General features: G+C 45.0%; 1 protein-coding gene across 1 annotated transcript in view; it reads right to left on the bottom strand.

Annotated features, from left to right (window-relative positions):
• Positions 1-1,181: 1,181 nt before the first annotated feature.
• The window catches only part of LOC132378935 (LIM domain-binding protein 3-like), a 102,146-nt gene continuing 79,830 nt past the window's right edge, over positions 1,182-23,497 (bottom strand). The window contains exons 6-8 of the mRNA XM_059946302.1: positions 5,450-5,631; positions 2,144-2,180; positions 1,182-1,485 (exon numbers count right to left, since the gene is read on the bottom strand). Coding sequence (XP_059802285.1) covers positions 1,389-1,485; positions 2,144-2,180; positions 5,450-5,631 — 316 coding nt within the window. The 3' untranslated portion in view covers positions 1,182-1,388. The remainder of the gene's footprint in view (positions 1,486-2,143; positions 2,181-5,449; positions 5,632-23,497) is intronic.

The raw sequence follows: 23,497 nt of genomic DNA, 5'->3' as shown, positions 1-23,497 counted from the left end.
TACCAGAGTATACATTCATCTAAATTCAATGTGCAAAAGGTAAGCCCTTGGTGTAATGGGAATTTGGTTAAATTTGCCAATCAATTGCCAGTTGGTCTTTTGTGTCTGTTGAGCTTGGGTCTTGAGACTTGAGGGCACCCTACATCATCTATATGTAGCGAGATTCAGTCTGATTTATTCAGACCAGCCCTTCCTTTCCCTTTCACTTGTCCCAGAATCTAAGTCCAATCAGAAGCTCAGAGGAAAACCTGTCATGTTGCACCATTTTTTGTTAAGAGAAACTTAACAAGGAGAGATGAATTATTTTATGAAATTTTATGGGAATCCTCAACATTCAGTTGATGTTAGGTCTGACATTTGGCAAGGAGCCCCAAACTACCAATTAACTATATAACCAAAAGTCCAGGACTTGCTTGGTGCTTACTTTCGACAGATCTTAAGTGTAACAGTGTAAGTGAAGGGCAATGGTAGAGTAGTTGTTATATTATATGAGTTGAACCAGAAGACTGAACTAATGCTCTAGAGACATGAGTTCGAATCTCACAATGGCAGCTGCAGAATTTAAAGACAGTTAATTAGTCACTTCAATCTAGAATAAAAAGCTAATATCACTATTGGTAATCCTTGTGGCTGTCTGGAAGCCTTCCAAAGTCAGTGGGGGCAGCGGGGGCTGCAGTGTATCCTGGGCAAGAAAAGTTGTGGTTTAATTTGATGTATATTTCTAAATATTAAATTGAGAATGATGCAAATATTGTAAACATGTTAATAATCCTAATATTTCACCACCTATATTTAGAATTTGTTCAGTCACATCCAGGCAGTTACCTGTGGTTTGGTACAACAAACTGACTTGGCTCATCACTGAAATACCACTAAGTTGGCTCATCGTATCTTTTTCATTATTCCAGGCCAATCATTCTCCACTTTTTACCTGGGTTTCCCCCAAAACCCAATTGTCTGACTTGTGTAATGTGAGCATTCCTTCTGGCTGGACAGCACCTGTCACTTAAACAGCAATGAGACAGCTGCAGTACCCTTCAAATGGCACTCTTTCACAAAGACAAGGAAGCCAACAGTTTATCATTCCCTAACACTTCTTTAAAAGGAACTGAGAGATATAGAAGCTGAGTCTTTATACAGAAATAAGATTTTTAACAATTTATTGTCAGAGTAACTGTATACATGAGGAAGTAGTGTACTGCTAGGAGCACTAGGTTACAACACAGGAAGAATACAAGGCTATGGATACTCAACAAGCACTTTCTTTAACTTGTTTTATAAGATTTGATGTTCTCAAGCTACTTTTCTTTAACAGAGTCACTATGACAAGTTTGCCCTTATTATTAGTTTAGTAACTATCTGAAAGTGTCTGTTTACACGTGGGCAGTTTAACCTTTGATATTAAGGATCTGTGCAGACAGACCATGATGCCAATTGCGTAATTTGGCAAACCGTGGACCTTTTACTTCATGTTCAAACTTTTCCCTGTGGCGTAGAGAAAGAGAGAAAAGAGAGAGGAGGAGAAGAGTAAGGGATGAGGGAATAAGTCCTCTGCCTCCTCACCTTATAACACACAAAACAATCAAAGCACAACCCAAATGACAAGGCTTACAAGGTCCCCAATTGATCTGTTGCTACCGGAACAACAAGAAGAGATTGCTTTGCACACTGGTTTCCAAATCATTTCAGATCCTTAAATTGACAACCCTTTCAACATCCTTGTCATTTCTGTGTTAGAGCAGGGATTACATATGAAATCAGCACAAACCCCCATAATTAGTGTAGGTCTGACAGAAAACATCCTCAGGGCAGGAGGGGTGAGGGATATGGAAATAACTTCAGAAATATACAAGTACCAATACCTGACTATGCTCTATCTCCTGAAGCCCAATTTCAAGGTGAACTCACCAAATTATCCCCTGTGATCGTCAACACACACCTCTCCTTCCAGAGCTCTATGTGTTGACTGTATTCTGAAGTAGATCTTCAGCATTCCCCATCCAATTTCAACTAATAATCACCTGAATAACCCCAGCTTTCTAAATGAAACTAATGGTGAGGCTTGTGTATTGTGTTTAACTGGATACTGTTTGGTGGGTGTGATAAGGAGGCCAGGTGGCTGCTGCTGTTGTCAGAAGCCTACCTTGATCTCTTCATTGCATCCTCATCTGGATCTTGCACTGCAAAACAAGAGATTCCAATGAGTGACAACATCCAAGTGCTCTACCCCTTCACACCAGGCTAAGGGACTGCGTTCTTTAGGCAGGAGAAGGACATGGAAGGAGAAGATGGCAGCTGCGCCAACTCTCAACCCCAGTCTGAAATGAGAGGAAAGGCTATTTGTTGAACGACTGTAACACAGCCAAAGCTCTAACCACGATACAGAAAAGATTCCAGATTAGTAAAACGTTCAGCTGGAGGTCACTTTGGAATTGACCAACCAGCCCTACCAAATTGCTATTCCAAAATTACAGGATAGAAGACTAAAAAAACCTTTGTGAGGTAGATTTGAATATCAGGAGGATAACTGGATTGTGACACTCTGTCACACCAGGCAGATGTAACTATTGTACCTTTGACCTCAGTCTCACTGAAGCCAGGACCTAGCTGCTTATTAATCAGTTCAATCGGGAATAAGTCCCAGATTTCTCATTAGGGTCACCAATGCAGATTACAAGTAAGATCTGGACAGCTGATGGCATGCGTGAAACATGTATGATACACATTCACCAAATCATCCCCTGCGATCAACACACAGCCCTACTTCCAGAGCTCTGGGTTGACTGTATTCTGAGGTAGCTCCCTGACTTTCCCATCGAATTTCAAGATTGACTTGCAATTACCTTAACGATCCCACCTTTCTAGACTAAACTAAAGCTGAGGCTTATGAATAGAGTTGATGTGTTTAACTGGAAACTGTAAATCCTGTGGGATTTACCCTTGTAGTTTTCAAGGCATTTACAGTACATGTTAATCTTCAAGAGATAGGATTTATTCGATGATATTAGCAGCCAACACGAAAAAAGTTGAAGTATATTTTCAATCCGTCAGCCCTCATACTGAGTGGAGAACATGGAGAGACAACACTGCCCTTCTGGAAAAGGATCTGGTGCTTTCCTGGCATATATGATAAATAAATGATTCTCAGGCTTCAAGCCAGGTACAGGTATTGACTTTAATCAACATTTTGATGACAAACTCTGCCATCTTCATCGGGGATGATGCCTGGGCATGTCTAGTCTGGTGGTATTTATACCCCCGACGTTTGACCCTACTGATTGGTTAGTCCTCATCCAGTCAGGTTTCTGCTCTCTTCCCTTGTTTACAATCAAATTTCAGTTCTTACAGTTCATCCTTGTTAAAATACTTTTTCTCTAGTTCTATTTCAATAGCTTTCTTCAGCAAGCAGTCCCAAAACCCAACTGAACAATGTACATCCAAAGATTCAATTTACGATGGAGATGGAGAAGAATGGTTGTCTCATGTTCCAGGACATTCTAATATGAAGGAAACCAGACGGTAGCCTCGGACATGGCATCAATCGGAAACCCACTCACATGGACTTGTGACCATTATGCCTCCCAACGTAGAGTGGTTCTTTCTACTTTGGGTAGCTGTCAAAAACTACTTCTGATTTGGAGAGTTTCCACTGAGAAATAAGATGATTTTGCATGACATTCTGACAGAATAGCTACAAGGTGAAAGAAATCAATCGGGCCGTTAAAAGGGCTGATGGAAAAACCAGGAAACCAATCAAATAGGAACTCCTCATTACTGCCTATCTTCCCTATATTTCCATGGTTTCTGGAAGGGTCTTGAAGAAACACCAGGTTAGTACCATCCACAAACCCATAAGGAAGCTCAAATCACAGCTTATGTGGGTCAAAGATGAGCTGGGTCTCAGGATGGCTGGTATTTACAGGATTCCCTGTGAACACCGATATTGGCCAGATGGGACGCACGGTGGAAACCCACATCAAGGAGCACATGAGGTGTATCCATTTGAGTTACCCATTGAAATCGATGTTAACAGAACACTGCATTCGCAATGGTCATAGGATTGACTTTGATGGCACAAAACTACTATGTCATGCCAATGGCTTTTGGGAACTCTTGGTAAAGGAAGCCGTTAAAGTAAAACTAAGGAAAAGAATTTTAACAAAGCCGTGTCTTGCTGTAAGAAAGAACTGGTATTCGACTGTAAACAAGGTAGGAAATTTGATTGGATGAGGACTAACCAATCAGGAGGGATGAACATTGGGGGTATAAAACCACCAGACTAGACATGCCCAAGGCATCATCCCTGATAAAGATGGCAGCCTCACTCCCAGTACTTCTCCAGTGAAACATCAGTTAAAATCAGTATCTGTCCCTGGCTGAAAGCCAGAGAAGAGTTTATTCGTCACTGCCCTACTGTTAACTTGGAGACGTGTATGACAAGAGGGTGGCGAGAGAGGTGGGCAAATGGAATATTTGTAACATGATCACTTTAAAGCCAACTCTTACCTTTGAATCATGAAAAATCTCGGAATTGTAAAACCATGTTCGGGTGGGGAAATAATGCAACTTTGATGGGAAAATGTGTCACAAACTCCCATGTATGCCTCGCTCCGAATGATATAAATAATCCGCTCATCTTCCTCAGTGCCGGTTAGTGGCAGCAAGGACAAAGCTTTTGCAGCCACAGCAGGAGGGAAGAGGCACTTGCTGCACGACCCTCATGTAATATGGCATAATCGCAGCATAACAAGATGGTGAAGCCTGGGTGAATGTAGCGGGGTCATACGTTTGCAAGTCCACTTTGCTACAGGGACAACAAATGATTTAAATTCCTGCCCCTCCAACAGCATTCTGAGGGGAGGGGTACAATGTCGCAAAGGTGTTAACCATATGTACCCTGGGTGTTTTCCCCCTGCAATACATTACACTAAGAAGTGCTAGGTTAGGATAGATATTAGGATGTTTACCTCATCAATAAAGATTTCTACAAATCCATGAAGGAGGAATAATTTTATTCCAGCAAAATGAAGAGGGACTCTTTCCACGCTGCCTCAGCAAACCCTCTGGGGTGGGTGTAACCCGGGTGCAAAGCTCCCTCGGAACTGATACACTGAAGGCTTGTGGATAGGAGCGGAGTGGAGTTCCCTTGCTTCTGTCCCATCAAATGCCTGACTGTTGTGAAAGTTAGCCACAGTGTAAAGTTTCCTCAGTACCAAGGCAACACCACCGAGGGCACCATTTTCCAGGGTGAGGCTGATCACTCTGTGAGCCGAGACCCAGTGAGGTCTGGCTGATACCTCTTCGGCTCAGCAGCTGCAGGTGTGGACACTTCCCCAGTCTGGCTTGGATCTAACCCCAGGTCTCGTTAGTATCAGGGAGTGGGCTAATTGTGTGCACTGCTTACTTCTCCCCAGTTAATTTAACAAAGAAAATATTTTGCAATACTTACAGAATTCTGTTCCAGTCAACTGAGCAAGGACTCGGAACGATTTGGACTGCAGATTAGCAGACCTACGACTCCACTCATCCTGTTCCTGCTGTTGGCTCTGTGGGGGCTTGGTAGTGTTACGGATAACAGCCTGGTAGACTGGAGAAGTACTGTCGACTAGAGCATCTTTAACATGTAGATTACTGCAATAACAGAGAGAGTCACATTTTACAGAAACATATCCTAACTCTGAGCCTCAACGGGGCTCCAACTGGTCTTCAGGGAATCTGCACTGTAGGTATTCAATGCCTCTCCTCTGGAAACAAGCCTGAAATCTTATAGATCTCCTTTGAATAAAAAGTGATTTTTAAAAAAATGACAAGAAATCGGAGCCCTTGGCATCTCCTCGCATCAACTTTCCACGGAGGGTTATGCCAACCGTATTGGTGGCACTAGGACCACAGCGGTGGCCAGAAGTAGCTGCACCCGCTTCACTGCAGGAGGTCTCCGTGCGGCTTTTCCACCAGCAGAATGCAACTTTGCACCACATTCAGCCGCGCTGCATGGCCCAGCTCTGGAGCATTATACAGCCATTCCACAGGCTGCAGCTTTTCAAAATTTGATTAAATAATTTTAAATGCTTTAGATTTTAAAATTCAGTGAGCTTTGATTGAAATTGCATCATTTCACAGTGAACAGGGGCTGGGATGTTGTAGTTTAACATTCCATGGGCACGTTCTCAGCTGTCTTATCAACATTTTCACGGCCCATTCATGAGTTAAACTAACAAATTGTTCAGCTTAGCTCTGAGGAGGATTCACGCTCCCCATTCCCCACTTTGCCATCAGCTTGCTGGTGTGGTCCTGAGAGAGACAGTGAAAAGCACAGGCTATTGCTAAGGAAGCTACAGTGGAACTCATCAGCTCTGGACAAAGCCAGAAGAAACCTTCCAAATAAAGAACTTACTTCCTTCTTCCCTCCCGACAACGATTGCATGGTAATCCTTCTTCGAGTTCCAATTCTTCTCTCAAATAAATTACCAAATTATTCAGTTTTATTTTTCTCTCATCTAGCATTTGCATATGCATACATCTTAAAGACATCTATGTCAGCAACTGCTGCATTCGATTCTGTAGCGAACCTCTTTGCATCATCCACCTGGTGAACAGCAGTAGTGGCAGTCAAAGAGCAGGGGAGTGTATGGAAAAGCAGCATTTTCTGGGCTATGCACAGAGCAGCAGTTTGGCACCTGGAGAAAATCCACGCATTCCATGGGGAGGATGTAAAGACTTCTAGCAGATGACATTGGAACTGAACTCTGAAGGCCCGAGCTGTATTTACGTCACGCTAACCGCTACTCTACCATAGTGTGGCGTGACCAGTGACTTGACCTCCTTGTCTATCCATTCAGGACAATTGTAAGGCAGGAAAGGGGAGAGTTAGGGGCATGAGGACAGAGCCCTGTGATGAACAGAGGGCATTGTGGAGTGTTGGCTAACTGAGTATCAAATTAACATTTGAAATCAGTAAGTCAGTCAGGCACCTATACGTCTGTCACTGACAGCCACTTCCAGATGGGATTTCATCAGCTGGATGGGCGCAGTTTTAAAGGAAACTCTTGCAATTTGTTCCTGATGCTGAGAGAGCCGGCTGATCTCCTGGGTAAACTCTGCATCTGTCCTGTTGCTCACCACGTGGTCACATGCAGGGACAAGAGAGTAGAGGATGATGTCTACTGTCCAGACATCAGGTGTACTGTCTGTAGGCCTTCACTCTGCAGTCACTCAAAGGCAGCAGTGGGATTCCCCTGCAAAGAGGAGTATGGCAGGAATTTCCTCAAGCCCTCTCTACCATCCAATAGGATTATGGCTGATCTTACATTACTTCCTACACAAGACTCAAAATCACTCAACTCCCTTGGCACGCTAGAATATACATAATGCAATGTGTCCACTCACAAACCTGTCTCCAAATACACAGAAACTACCAAGTCACCACTTCACAACAACACTGTGAGAACCAGGGTGACAAACTGAGTTGGCTGTAGGTTGTCTGTAGTTGAGAACACAATTACTCCACCTGACAAATATCCTAAGCATACCAGTGAACCAAAGCAAAGACAGATCCTCAAAGTTAACTCTGTCGACAGTGGATTGCGAGGTACATCAAAACTGGAGGTATCATGAAATACTGCAGGCAGCTGAAGTATTGGCTTCTTAGTAAAAAAATATGAATTGCATTTTAAACATACCACGACCTTTGTAAAAAGCAGCCAGATAGATCATACATGTCAATATCAATTGGTGTCTTACAGTCACTACTACAGGCTCAAAACTCAACACAAAAATATCTGTTGAAACTCAAAAAACTTTGTTATAAATCTTGTTTCTACTGAGATGGGCAATTATCAAGCACAATAGTTCCAATGAACATATTATCAAACCCAACCTTCCACAACAGCCAATGAGTGAACAGAAAAGAAGTACTCTTAACCAATAAAGTGAAGGAACAGTCATACCTCAGTATTTCTAACTGTGTGAATGAGAGAGAACGAGGGACAGAAACATCCTGACCCAAGTGAGAAAAGAGTGCTGGTTTAGAGTTTTTAAAAATCATCTGTCTAATGTTTTACAAAATAATTCACACCCAGCTACTGTGGGGTGGGACCAATTACCCTGTCATTTTCCTGCTGGCCCCTTCTCACACACATTCACTCACTATTACACACACACACACACACACACACACACAGACCATTACACAGTACATCTAATCCTTAATTAAAACAGAAAATGGTGGAAACACTAAGCTTCAGGGAAAAGGGAAACAGTTAATGTTTTAGGCTGATGACCTTTCAACAGTTCTCACTTGATGGAAGGCCATTAACCCAAAATATTAACTGTTTCTCTCTCCACAGATGCCACCAGACTAACTGACCATTTCTAACATTTTATCTCAGATTTCCAGCATCTGCAGTTTTGTTTTTAAACACCTAACAAGCAGGTGTTCTGTGACCTGATGTCTGCCTCTTCAACCAGCCATCTCCCTTTAAACACACCCGTCTAGCGCTTCAGCTCTCTGCCACACTCCACATCCAGTAAAGCAACCTGCTACCAGTACCAATCAGCTTGATCTACAGGCTTCACTGTCAGCTTGGTAAGGCAGTCTTCATTCTGCTGTGGGCTCTGCTGCTCCCTTAGATGACCCAAGCACTCTGTGATAACAAAGGGAACCTTGTCTCTGCAGTGTTCAGCCCATTGACACAACCAGAATGGATGCTGGGTGCCTGTAGATCAAGCTGATTGGTACTGGTAGCAGGTTGCTTTACTGGATGTGGAGTGTGGCAGAGAGCTGAAGTGCTAGACGGCTGTGTTTAAAGGGAGATGGCTGAAGAAGCCAGTGGGCATGCCAGAGTATCACACAGCTTCACAACTCTTTGTGCAGTGAATGTGAAGAAACAAACAGAGTTAGCAATTCAAGAGACTTGGAACATTAACCCTGTTTCTGTCTCCACAGATGCTGAGTGTTTCTAGCATTTCCTAATTTTATTTCGGAACTTGCAGCATCTGCATTTGTTGTTTAAAATTTCAACCAGTTTTGTACTTCACTCACCGCACATAGCTCACAGTGGCAACTTCCACTGAGCCTCACTTTCCTTAGAAGTAAATCTGCAAGACTCACTTGGAAGAGATGTACCTTTAGAACTAAGTAGAGAAGCCCAAAAAAATCTTTTGATCTCCAACTATCTTGCACTGACCTCTAGCCCTCTCCAAACCATGCCAATCTCTGCAGTATCACATTACATTTGGGGCAGCAGCATTCTTTGACCATATTCCCACTTTGACAACAATTAAACGTGTTTTTTTTCCGTATAAATGGTATTCTGAAATCAAAGTTCTGTTAGTTGGTAACTTACTGTTTGTTTCAGTGTAAGTATACCTGTTCTCCCTTGAGATATGTAATCTTGATCATCGGTTGCACAAAACGTTCCAACAAAACAGGCTTCAACCTCAAGCTCAAAACATTCTAAAGTGCATCCCTGGATTACAGTGCACACTAAAGTTTGGACTAATTGTAATGAATACAAATGTTAATCTCCTCTCCACTCAGGTCTAGATCAGGACGCAAAACATGACCATGATAGTTAGCTCAGGTTAGCAGACATCAGAAAAAAACAAATCAATTTCTGCATTTGCTAGTGGAAGTATCAATCGACAACCTGTGTCAATGATTTTAATAGGGGTATATTTTGCACACTCAATCCAACACTGCATGCAGCATCGTGGGAAGGCTGAAGGGCACGCACCAGCATTTCGGGTGTACACTGATCTTTAAACAAACACAAAACATTACCTGGAATAATTCTACAACTACAATTTTCAGGATAATGTTAGAACTTATCCAGTGGTATGTGAAAGGTATGTTGGTCATTTTAAGAGCATGAACAAAAAGCGTTTGGTTTAACAAGCCCATCAAATTATGGTTATCTGAATCCACCTTCTGTCCACATCCAGTTTCCTGTCTGGCTTACTTACACCATTTGCTTCCTTGGTACCTTCCACCATTCATTTACTATTGTGTCAAACAGAGTTGGAATTCTCGGCTCTCTCCCGGACTCCCCAACGTTGACAGTGAAATCGACTAACATTCCCTCAGATCTCTTTTTGAATAAAAACTTGTTTGTTTCCCCAACATTCCTTACAATTAAGTTCATGAGATCAAAGACGAACTTTGCTGCACTACACTCTGCCTGCTGGCACTGTCTACCTCTCCAAGGGCATGAAAGGGAAAACCCAACAAACCGTTCTTAAACAATTCTTCATTTATCTCCTGGTTTCCTGCCTGGCATTCTAACCACCCAAAAAAGCATTCTATTCTCTCTTCCACTGACTGCAGTGGTCATTTCAGTATCCTACTTCATACACTGCATTACTGCTCAATTCTATCCATATTCTGGCTCGTAAGTGTATTTATATTGTTTAACTTTAAGTTGTATTTGCCACTGATGTTTAAATTAGATCTGAATGCAATGTGAAAGCAATATCTCTATACTGAGCAGACTGATGCTTGGTCAACTGGCTACACTGTCCATCTTTCATCCACTTGAGGACGAGAAGATAAAATAGCCTGCTTCACTCACCTTCCCCACACCCTGCCGAACTTCATCAAGGTGATACTAATAAAGATGCATTGACAAGTTTGGGATCTAAATGTATCCTAGCACGACCCAATGGACCGGCACAGTATCGCAAACCTACCCTCGTCTGAAGGAACTACCAACGTCCCTTCAAAAGCCAGTGAGCTTCCTCTTCACAATGGAGGCTTCCAAGAAGGCAAAGGCAAGCTTACCGTTCTCAAGGTCCTTACCTAACCCAACTCCAACTACCCCATCAATAGCTGTCCACAACACTTCAGCACCACATGTCAATGGCTAATGCATTACAACATGCACCCTCAGAATTTACCTTACTGGTGGGCTCATGAAAATGCACCCCAACCTTCTTGCTAAAGGCATATGGACATGTCACAGCACAATCTCAACACAAGTGGCAAGGAACTAAGAAAGGGAATCTCCCATCTCTGGTGTCTGGGATTGAAAAGGTGTTGCTGGTCCCGGACAGTTTAGTACAGACTTGGTTAAGAAACAATAGTTTGGTTATGAAAGTTGGACCTACTTACGCAAATGGAGGTTCAGGGCCACTGGGGGTCACGTGATCAAACCCGCCCAGGGCATTGACCATTGGTATCCATGATAGTTTAGAAGGTAGGTGGGTTTGATAGACAGGTAACAAAAATGACAATGACAGTTGTATGTTAGAAATGGGAGTGAGGGAAGAGTGTGTGTGAGTGGGATGGGGATAGGATGGAGGGGGTAAAGAAAGAAGTAACATACCATTAGAATAAAACACTGCTCTACCTATCAAAACAAGAGTTGCAACACCAATCCCAGATCTACACAAGGTATCAGATTGTCAACACTATCAAGTTGTGGTCATTTAACCGCAGAGTTATCACAAAATCATGGGGAGTATTTTCACCACATGGTGATAAAATGTACTAATATCAGGAGAGGCTCAGTTCAGATGGCACTACAGTCTATAAACCTTTGAGCCATCTTCTACCACACAGCAATTCCCCAGAAACTGAGAAGAACTAGCCTTGTAACTAGCTGCTACACAATAACCAAACTTCAAACCTGGAGTCTGGTTTAAGCTTGTGTTCATAGTCAGATTCTGTGAAGAGTGCTCAGCACAGTGCACTGGGTTACAGGCAAGGGACGGCTGTAACTTTACCTTGCGACCAAAACCCGGTTTTCTGGAACAGGCAGATGTCGAAGAGGTGCAGGTGCTGAACCTGTGGGCAAATTCATTTCCTCACACCCAGAAACAGGGGCATTCCCTAATGTCCTGGCACTGAACCAGGCTGAAACTCGGTGTGCAGCAACAAAGCCGCCCGCCATCCATACAAAATAAATGAGCACCAAAGTCCAGAGGTCATGTTCCGAGCTGCATCCTGGCTGGGAAGTATCTGAGTAGCAGCTGTCCCGCACCACTGTTGTCACTCACAAGCGATGGTAGGCTGTCGGGACGGGCGAACAACCATCCCTGTGAGGAAGAGAATGGGCCACCGACCACCACAGGAACGACCAAACCTTACCACGTCTTCTCTGTTCTCCCTCAAGGAGAGATTTCAGCAACTGAGAGCTACATTTCTTGTGGTGAAGAACGCGTGCTATTTCTCACTGACTGCTGACAGTACTGTGGGGGTCTTTCAATGAAATGGAGGCACCTATCAGATCTAGGCTTCCTTTTCAGTGATGCATGACAACTCTCAGTTAAACCTAACATGTCAAGTTCCTTTGCCGGGCGGGCTATGTGGAATGGGGTATGGTTAGGGTTGGGAGGCTGTTCTAAAGGGACAGTGTGCATGGACCAGCGTTCTGTTGCTACACACACCTCATGCAGTGACAGAGAATGTCGGGAGGGCAACGCAGGGGCTTCCTTCCGTTGATGGTTCCATGGGCCACACAAGGCTGCGGATCAAAGGAATCCTGAGCAAACTTGGAATCTCATTCGGGTGTATAACCTGAAAACGGCCATTAACCCTTTCCTGGAATTGATTAGTGTCAAATTCTGCATTTGGAGGGCACAACAGGGCAAGAGAACACACTGTGATTGGGAGATACGAAGTTCAGAGAGACTTTCAGTTTGTGGGTCCTCAAAGATCCATTAGACGAGTGAAGAGACCTAGAGGATACTTTCTGTTATGATCATACATCTGAAGAGGATCTGTACAACAGTCAGAAACAGCTTGAGCACTGTGCACAATTCTGATTACAGGGAAGTCATGGTTGTACAGGAGAGGGAATGGAAATGTTTATTGGGAATGAAAAAGAGAAATCAGGAGGTAAGATTTGATAAGGATCAAGCAGAGACTTCAATGAAGTGGGTCAAAGTAAAAGGATCAAAAACTGATGGAAAGGCAATTATAATAGTTAGCAGAAAGATTAGATTGAGAAACCCCTCCCCCTCCCCCCAACAAGCAGTTGGAGTTCAGCACCCACTGTAGGAAGAACCAGACAGCAACACCTCACTTAAAAACACTGGTAGGTGGATGGGCAGCAGGCTGTGGATTCAGTGCAAGAAGGTGCATTAGGCTAAGTAGGTTCCTTTGGACAAAATGGGAAGGATGGGCCAAATGGCCTCCTCCTGCTGCGAAAGAGAGAAAGGGAACATCCCACACTACAACCCAGGTCTCCAAGGGGCCATGAAGAGGACCAGGGCCACGGATAGGTTCTATACAAATACCCAGGCACTAGTTATTCCTCTTGTTGACATTTCGCTGCAGAGTTTGACAGTGCACTGACCTAGAGGAAACATTAAACCCACATACGACTTCAGAAGCCCACTTTTTGTTGAGCAGTTTACAAACAAAAGCTGAACTTTAATACAATGCTAATTGTTATTTGATCTTGAAATTACTATATTAACTCCAGAGGCGCAAAATGGCTCCTGCGGCCCCTGGTGTTCTGAGATCTCCCGGGCCTACCTTGACAGGTCACTGCCCCTGGCGTGGGCCTGGCCGGCAATGGCGTCCATGATAGCGTCCTGAGAGTACATGCTGATGGGGGTGTTATACTGGGCGTGGATGATGGTGGCCTTTCCACCAGGACCCTTCACTTCGATGGGCTTGTGCGTGGACAGCACGGAGTCCTTCAGTGCATTGGGGTTGAAGCGCTCCATGTACTCGCTACAGGTGGTGGGAGTGAGAGAGGAAAGGAGAGTGAAAGGTGGCAGGAAGGAACATTACTGGGAAAGTTTTGTTAGTACTGGGGAGGTGGAAGATGCAGAAGCCTCTTATCTCAAATTCCCACTTAGAAATCCAGAAGTCCCAGAAGGAAGAAACAGCCCAATCTCCCTGGACCAACTCCCGTCCTCACGTGGGACACTCCACAGTGCTGACCCCACTGAGCTCAAGGACAGCATCTCTCTCAGTGTTAGAACACTACTGAAGGTGTTTGCGCATGTGACAGTAATAAACAGTCTCCAGTTCCTCTGAAAGGTCCCTGGCTTCGGTAAAGTGCCACTTGCAGCTTCCCAGGGCTTTCTGACACCTGGTCATTTCCTGACCCGTTACTCATTGGGAGAAGCTGGTGGTGGGTGATGGGTGGAAGAGCAGACATGGAGGGGGTCACTCCGTCAGATCTCCTGATCCAAAAGGTGGAGGATAAAGGGCAGATTTTGTTGAGCTCAGCACAGCAGTGCTGCCCCCAGCAAAACAGCTTCCACCCCAACCTCAGATGCTATCAGTGTTTGGAGTTTGAATATCCTCACAGACACTGCAGAGGTTTCCCCAGGTGCTCCAATTTCCTTCCACGTTCTGAAGACGTGGGTAGGTTAATTGGCTGGTGTAAATTACTCCTTAATGCGGGTGAGGGGCAAATAGTTCAAATGGGAACTCACAAGACAATCTATAGATGCCGGAAATCCAGAGCAACACACACAAAATGCTGGAGGAACTCAAATGGTCAAGCAGAATCTATGGAGGGCAATAAAGAGTTACGTTTCGGCTGTACTGGGCCCAAAACATTGACTCTTCCTTTCCATCCTTAGATTCCACCTGACTTGCTGAGTTCCTCCGATATTTTGTGTCTGTTGATCAAATTGGAGCTGATGGGTTTGAGAGAGAGAATGTTACCCAGATACAGGAAAATTCAGAGAAGAGTGGAAGGTAGGATTGATGGGATTGCTCTGCTTGGGGGCTAGCATGGATCCATTGGGCTGAATGGACCAGTGGCAATGGTAAATAAGTATAAGCTTGTACTGCCACACTATGAGGGCTGGGAGGGTGAATGGCAACGCATTAAAATAAAATCTGAAAGTTGAGCACTCAGTGACTGTCCCAGCCAGCAATGTTAGATGCAGAATCAACAGTTCACACCAATTTGGCCAAGAGTATAATGTTGCTTTCTCAGCATCCAGTGCTCCAGAGGGCAGAGCTGCCGACCCAAAGCCCCAGTGGGAGACAGTCACTGGCAAAGGAGGTCTGATAATCCAGTCACTGGAGAATGAAGATACGAGGTGGGATGCCCAGAAGAACCAACCCCAATGCCAGAGGCTTCTGCTAATCTTCACACAGGGTCTGCACATAGATTATTATTAGGGAAAGAAGACACGCCATGCAGGTCACCAGCTGATGGGGAGTTATTCAAACCAGCCTATCTCTTCTGGCACTCCGATATAAATAGCACCGATGACTTCCACAGCATTGGGTCTGGACTTGTGTCGGTGACAGCAGTGCTGCAAGAGAGGGGGCATAATAACTTAAGATGCTGCAGAAAGTCACGATAAACGGTCAGTTCATCAAGCCTCCAACTCTTCCTTCTGCTGTCACTGGCACAAGCTAAGTACTTCCCTGCTCCCATTTTTTGAGAAAATAATTTTGACATTTCAACACAATCCCCAGCGCTTTTGCAAACTTCCATCGATGTCCAAGCTCAACACGCAGCATGCACCGTCCATACCAGTCCTGCCCAAGGCAGCCCACTCACTGTCTGAGCATGCAGTGCGCAAAGCCACCATCGTACCAAGCTCGTTGTGCACCAGTCCGTCAGGTTACTCAGCACACAGCTCAAAATTCTGCACATTAGAAACCCTCCTGGCAACACAAGAGATTGTTACCCCATTCGTGACCGCTCTCGACAACAGGCTCCATTCCCAACTCCTCACATAACCCAAACCCTCATCCCAACTACAGCAACTATTACCCCAAACCTAACCCTCCCCCCAAACTGAAGCCTGTATCAGTCCCTTTCCACAGGTCGGAAATACTGCCGTAGTCCACTAGAATAAGTTTGGACCCCGTGTAGCACAATGCAAAATAAGGAGCTTATCAGGATAAAGTGGTGATACACAAGGTGCCTCATCAGTTCTTTTCTTCTCCATATCTCTCCACTTTCCCCATTTCTCATTTGATCATGCACAGCTGGGACACACCAGGAAGAGGGAGGACATGGTGGTTGAGCTTTAGGAATTTCCTGTTCAGAGTGAGCAGATAACTCACAATCTACAATGTGGAATTAACACCAGTCTCGGGGCATTCCGGGTATCTACAACAAAGGGATTCCACCTGCCCCTCCACCCCCTCCTCTACCTCTCCCCTCTATCTCCTCCACCTCATTCTCTCTTTGCCTGATCCTCTGCAATTGCACGTGTCAGCAGTGTGCAGCACGTCCCTTCCTCCCTCTAACACCACCCCCCGCCCCCCGGCAACCTTGTGGCTCTGAATCCATGAAGCACCCTGTTACTGGATTATCTTTAGTCTTCCACATCTGCCCTCACTCTCTCCATCCAGTTCTCTTTACCGTGATCTGCCCCCGGCTGCTGCCTCTCCCCCCCCCCCCCCCACACACACCACCTCACTGGGCTCACTGTCAGCTTTGGCTATTGGTCCAATGTCTGGTTTAAGTCTTGGCTCTCTTCATGTGCACAGCCCTCTGACCCACCAACTCTTGTCAAACTTAGACCATGGAACAGCCCCTTCAATGTACTTCCTGTAACCCCCCCCCCACCAGCTCCCCCACCCTGTAGTTGTTAGGGATTGACATTCAGCATACCCTCTCTTTCCCATCAGCAGCACCATTGACACGCTGCTAACCAAACCTTTGGTCACAGGCTGTTACCTCAGGGTCCAGGTCCTCTGCTCTGTCAGGGTAGACTCCCATGTTTACCATGAGACATAGGAGCCCATTCATTCTACTCCACAATTCAACCACCAACTAATTTATCTTCCCCTTCATCCCCATTCTCCTGCCTTTTCCCAGTAATCTTGGCATCCTCACTAATCAAGAACCTATTAACATCCACTTTAAATACACCCAATCGCTTGGCCTCCACAAGTGGCAATGAATTCCACAGACTCACCATTCTGGCTAAAAAGAAATCCGCGACTTCTCTGTTCTGAATGGCCGTCCTTCTATTCTGAGGCTGTGCCCTCTGCTGCTAGACTCCCCCCCTATTAGAAATACCCTCTTCATCTCCATGCCATTTGAGCGTAAACTGTCACTGGGGTAGCAATGGGCTCCAAAGCCCAACCCTTGGGCCACAGGAGGAGATTAGTCAGCTCATCTTGTGTTTACTGGCTCTTGACTGAAGAATTATACCGTCAACCTGCTTCATAACCTCAGATCCTGCATTGAACCCTGTCTTAAGCTCTTGTAACAGGAAGGGCTGATATAGGGCTGAAGGTAAACCCCAGGATGGAGCATGACAAGTGGAAGGTGGGAAGAGAGACTTGGCTTCTGGACCTGTCTTACATCTAGAGTTTGCATGGATTTAGCAGAATATGAAATGCAGTAGGATGATGGTTCTAGAACACAGGGCAGGGTGCAATGATCTGGAACACATGACAGCAAACCAAACTCGTTCTGCACAGCAACTCAAGACCAGGAAGAGAATCACAGCTTGGAGCAACAGGGCCTCATCATGCTGCCCTTGAACACAACACACAACACGCTACCACAGGATGGCTGCCCACTAACTTGGCTGCAGTGTTGACAATCTGTGGGAGGAAAAAAGAAATTAAAAAGGTTTAGTCTTCACAGCACACTATGGTACATCAGGAATAAGCCTGTACCTCTATCTGTGTTAGTGCCCCCACCATTCCACCCACACAGAGGCAACGGGCAACTGTCACTGAAGTCAGTAGCGGATCAGTGAACAAATATTCCCGAGAAACGCGACACGCAAAACCTTAAGTTTCTGCCTCCAGATTGCGCCTCTACCAAGAGACGTGAATGGAGCTGGCAAAACATCAGGAAACCAAGCAGGAATGTGCACACGCCAGTCACCAGAACCCAGCACAATCTTCCTCAACGCGAGAAGCAGCACGGTGGTGCTCCAGTAACGAGGTGCTGTCTGCGTTGGGAGTTTGCACGTTCTCTTGGAGTGCTCCAGTTTCCTCCCACATCCTGAAACATGTTGACTGGCGGCTGGGAATTGTCACTCTAATAGGTACAGATGGAAGATCAGAAAGTGTAAAAGACATGTACAGGTTACAGGAATGGGATTATTCTGAGAGCCCACATAGATTCAAACGGCTGAATGGCCTTGTTTTATGTGGCATGAAGTACAAAGAGGGCTAGAGTACAAAATGTATCAGAGTCAGAATCAAGTTTATTATTGCTGCCATTTGTTGCTTTGTGTCAGACGTACAGAAGTGAGGCACAGAAAAATGAACATCAAACAAATAAATCGTGAAAAAAGAGGAAGAGTGAGATAGTGTTCATGAATGGTAAGAAACTTGATTAGAGGGGAAGAAGCTGTTCCTAAAACATTGAGTGTGGGTCTTCAGGCTCCAGTATCTCCTCCTTGATGATAGTAACGAGAAGAGGGCAACCCACCAGCCTGACCCTCAGCAAGTTTAGACAAGGTCAGGGAGACAGAGTGAGTGGTTTCAGACTAGATTTTAAACAAGTCAAGGTAGTAACAGTGAGGCTATTGTTACAGTTACCCGCTCATCGAAACCCCTGTGGGTAGCAGGGATCGGTCCATTTAAAGAGCAATGCAGCACTTCCACCAGCTGCTGTTTAGCTGATGACATCGCAGTGCCAGTCGAGTATAAATCTAGTGCGGTGAAAGCACGCGATCCCTTTACGGTCTCTGGGTCACCACAGGTTGGGGGCCACAACCGGTGCCATGGGAACAGTAAACAGTGGAAGTCTGCCACAGTCAGAGAGGGCCCAGACGCACCTTTAGTAAGTATTTGCCACTGCATGCAACTTGGATCAATTACTGAATGTTTAGTTTCTGCTTTGTCCTGCCAATTCAAGCGCTCAATTTAGATAAATATTTGTTACTAAGTGCAGCTTGAAGGATTCCTGAATGTTTAGCGTCTGTCTTGTCCTGTAAATAAATAGTTAACTTACTTACCCATAGTGAGTGGCTTCTGTCTCCACTCACTGAACCCGTGAACCTGATATCACACAACGGCCAAGGCAATAATAAGATGTCAACCTCAGTCACCAGAGGAAGCAAGGGAGAAGACTCCCAGTTCCCAGGAGGGGCTGCTAACACAAAGCCTTGACTGGTTTCTCTTTCCACGGAAGCTGCTTCACCGGCTGAGTGGCTCCAGCTCGCCTGTTTTTGTTTAATCACTCCAGGCACAACAGGCCCAACACCAGCTGAGCTCCTGGGGCAATGCCAGCTCAACATGGCTGTGGCAGTGAGAAGTCCATTGACAGTGCTGGTGTAGCCACAGCTGCTTCACTGGTCCCCCGCACAAGGTTGGCGAACATGGCAAGAGCCAGGCTACAGACACGACACCCTGACTCTGGGACTTACAATCTCCCTCACTATCACCTCGCACCTTGTGTATACCTGCACTATACCTGAAACACTATATTCTCCATTCCATTTTTATTTTATTTTGTACTGCTTCAATGCACTGTGTAATGGTTTGATCTATACGAACAACATGCAAGACATGCTTTTCACCGTACCTGTGTACATGTGACAAAAGTAAACTAATTCCATTTGCAAATAGACACACAGTTCAGGCAGGCTGGCTCAGAATGGGGTACTGGATGCGCCAGGAGATGGCTGCAAGTAGAGAGGTCTGGAATGTCTTTAGTGCTGGTGGAATCTTCAAGCTCAAACCTGCCTAGATACCGACTCTGGCTGGATGCAATATGGTCCCCTGGGGCTTATAAGCCACATTGGTAGTTCATCGCCCTCTTGTGGTCCTAATGCATACAGCAGGTAACAATTGAACCTCCTCTGGTCACCACTTCAGGTTATTGTTTCACCAGAAGCAAAATGAATGGCAGATGTTGGAAATCTGAAATAAAAGCAGAAAACTTGGCAGCATCTATAGAGAGAGAAAGGGTATTAATGTTTCAGATCAATGACATTCATTTAGGACAATTCTGACCAAATATCATCAACCTGAAATATTAACACCATTTTAATGGCAGACCTTAATGATTGTTTTGTGAGTGATGTCCCCAAAAGTAGCTACAGCAATGAAAACATTTTAAAGAGGTCAACATCTGTAGATCAGGTACTGCTTCCCCTCCACCTGCCCATCTCTGAAATACACTCACATCTGGAGTACTACTGAACAGCATGGCATTACAGATGTGGAAGCTGTAACCCAGCATGCAACAGTACTTCAGTAATTATACCACTCAGTGGCCTGCAGCCAATGTGTTGTGTGATCCCTGCTATGCTGCTTCCTCCACAGCCACACAACTCCTACTGAAGAGAAGACTCCTAACCAGTTCCTAGATTTGAGCATTGCTCTGTTGGGCCAGCTCTAACAGAAACTGTTCTCCACCCTCCCTGAGCTCCGGTTATACTCGAGTCTGCTGGACTGTTGCAATTCAGGCCAACATTTCATAACAGCCGGCTTCCATCTTTACACTCTCCCATAAGCCAATTTTGCCTGTGAGTCAGAAAATACACAGAAATCATTCAATGTCTAACCATACTTCCTCAGTGTTGTAACGAATGGCATCAAAAGCACGTAAGACTAAGATTGACCAATTACTATAATTGGAGAGAAATAGAAAATTAGACCTGCTGTTTATAGGGAAGAATGCATGAATGACTTTTGAATTGAATAAAATGATGGGAGCTCGTTCGTATGTTGGGGTGCGGATGCCTAGAGGTTGGGCATTTGTAACCTTGGGGAATGGCCTGAAATTGGAAATAAAATGTGACTCAGCTCAGTGGACTGAACCACTGGTGGTGAGAGCTCCGTATAAGGGGTCACAGAAGGGAAGCTACGATCCTGGTTGCAAAGAGCAGGGTCAGACTGCCTCACAATAAATGCCCAATCTCACTGCTCTCATGATCTGGTGGAGAAAGACATCCTTACACCACCCTTCGCAAGGTGTCTACATCACTGGGTACAGAAACAATGTTTTGAAAGATATTTGGACTGGTAACATGGATATAAAAGGCTGAGAGAGAGATGAGTCAAATGCAGAAAAATGGGGACTAACTCAAGATAGATATCTTGGTTGCCATAGAAAATTGGTCCAAAGAGCCAGTTTCCATGTTGTATTAGCCCAAGGCTGTGTGTCACAGGCAGGCAATAATCAAGGAATATTAGTAGCTGTGAACTACAGAAACATGGATAGTTCTGATAATTCTGAATTAAACAGCAGCTCATTGGAAGTTCTCAGCTCTCCAGGCAGTACTGTCTATACCAAGGGGTCAGCTACCACTTTCCTTCTCTGTAAACGATTCTCTCCACATTACCATCAATCCTTAACCCTTAATTACACATGAGGGGCAATTAACCTACCAAACATGGATCCAATGAACTAAGTGTAATGAGGTTAAAGAGAGTCATGTTTCTGACAATGAAAATCCAACTCTTCCTGTGAACCAGATTTCTGTTTTCAAACAACTGACTTCAATTGTTACACCACCACGGTGTTCTCAACAGGTTTCCTTCAAGACCGGACATACCCAAACCAAAAGCCAGAGATGAAGTAGGGATTTGTAGTCTGCTGAGGGCTAGATCTGTGGCATTCAAAACTGGTGGTCCAGAACTATACAAAAAGTCCAGGTACAACCTACAGGAGGATAGTTTAATGAAGAAACAATTCTGATTGAGGTTAAAGACAGACTCAGATGCATGCTGGCTCTGGCAGGGTTTGTAGACCATTACTTCCTACAAGGCAAAACCTAACATTGTAAGTGGCTGTGATGCTTCACTCCCAGATGAGCTTAATGCCTTTTGTACATACTTTGAAAAGGAGAATAAAACCACATCTGTGCAAATTCCTGCGGCTGCTGGTGATCTTGTGACCTCTGTTTCAGAGACCAATGTTGGAACAACTTTCAGGAGGGTTAAGGTGCAACCAACAAGCTCCAAAACCACTGGTCTCTGTACCTTCTTCTGCAGCTGGATCCTTGACGTCCTTACCAGGAGATCACAGTCTGTGTGGATTGGAAATAACATCTCCACCTCACCAACAATCGACACTTGTGCCTTAAGGATGTGTGCTTAGCCCACTGCTCTACTCTCCCTACACCCACGGCTGTATCTCTAGGCACAGCTCACATGTCATCTATAATTTTGCAGAAGACACAAGTATTGTTGGCAGAATTTCAGATGGTGACAAGGAGGCGTACAGCCACAAGGCAGATCAGCTGGCTGACAATGGTATCACAACAAAAACCTTATACTCAGCATTGGTAAGGCTGAAGAATTGATTGTGGATTTCTGAAAGGGGAAGTCAAAGGAACACACACCAGTTCTCCTCAAGGGATCTGAAGTGGAAAGGTGAGCATTTCCAAGTTCCTGGGTGTCAAAATCTCTGAAGATCTATCCTGGTTCCAACATATTGAGGCAATTACAGAGGGGACACAACAGTGGCTATACTTCATTAGGAGTCTGACGGACTTGGTATGTCACCACAGACTCTCACAAATTTCTGCAGATGTACCGTGGACAGCATTCTAACTGGTTGCACCAATGTCTGGAATGGAGGGGCCACTGCACAGGATCAGAAAATGCTGCAGAAAGTTATAAACTCAGCCAGCTCCATCATGGGCACTAGTCTCCCCAGCACTGAGGACACCTTCAGAAGGTGATGCCTAAAAAAGATGGCATCTATTATTAAGGACCTCATCACTCAGGACGCACCCTCTTCTCATTGCTGCAAGTGAGGAGGTACAAAAGCCTGAAGACACGCGCTCAAAATACAGGAACAGATAATGTATTATTGTAATTTATAGTTTATTATTATGTATCGTAATGTACTGCGGCCACAAAACCACAAATTTCACAACATATGCCAGTGATGTTAAACCAGATTCTAATTAATAGACAAGTCTGTTCCAGGGGCGATGGCAGTAAAAGGCCACACCTCCACACGGGAGCTCATAGCTGGATGGGTGTGATGAAACATCCATCGCTGCTCAAACCTGCTGTAGCTTTCAGTGACCACGTCCCCACGTCTCACTATCCTTCTGTTCGTGATGATACATCACTCTCAGACTCAGCAGCTGATCCCAAATCACTGGAGCACTGCAGGAGCAGCTCTGCCATTGCACCTACCGTGCCATCTTAACTGTGCCAATGCATTTATGCCAAGGGAGCTCTCAAACCTTTTCGCATCACCACTGATTCTAGATTTTCACTACTGGGAAAGCACTCTGTTCTGCCTTTTCTGGGTCCAGTCTAGATGACCTCACTTCGACAAGACTGACACACATTTCCACAACTTTGTTTCTTTAACATCTTGGGCACTACGTACAAAGGCAGACCAGTGTCATATACAAACCTGAATATGTGTCATTCTACCCCAGTTACACAGCAAGTGCTCCCACTTCATCACAAAGTGCGGCATCTGGATCAAGCATTGGAGTGCAAACTCCGCTCGTTGAACGTGGAGCCGGCTGTCCGGCTGACTGCCACCTCTAAAATGTCAACTCCACGAGAAGCCGAGGCAAGCAGTTAGTTCTAATAAAGTGATTATAAACTGCTCAGAGGTCACAAGGTTCATTCAACTCCACAAATACCAAACACACTGCAATGCCAGCTTTATTCAGG

This window comes from Hypanus sabinus, chromosome 21 (assembly GCF_030144855.1).
Source record: "Hypanus sabinus isolate sHypSab1 chromosome 21, sHypSab1.hap1, whole genome shotgun sequence".
Lineage (NCBI taxonomy): Eukaryota > Metazoa > Chordata > Chondrichthyes > Myliobatiformes > Dasyatidae > Hypanus > Hypanus sabinus.
This window is presented reverse-complemented; position numbering and strand designations above follow the sequence as displayed.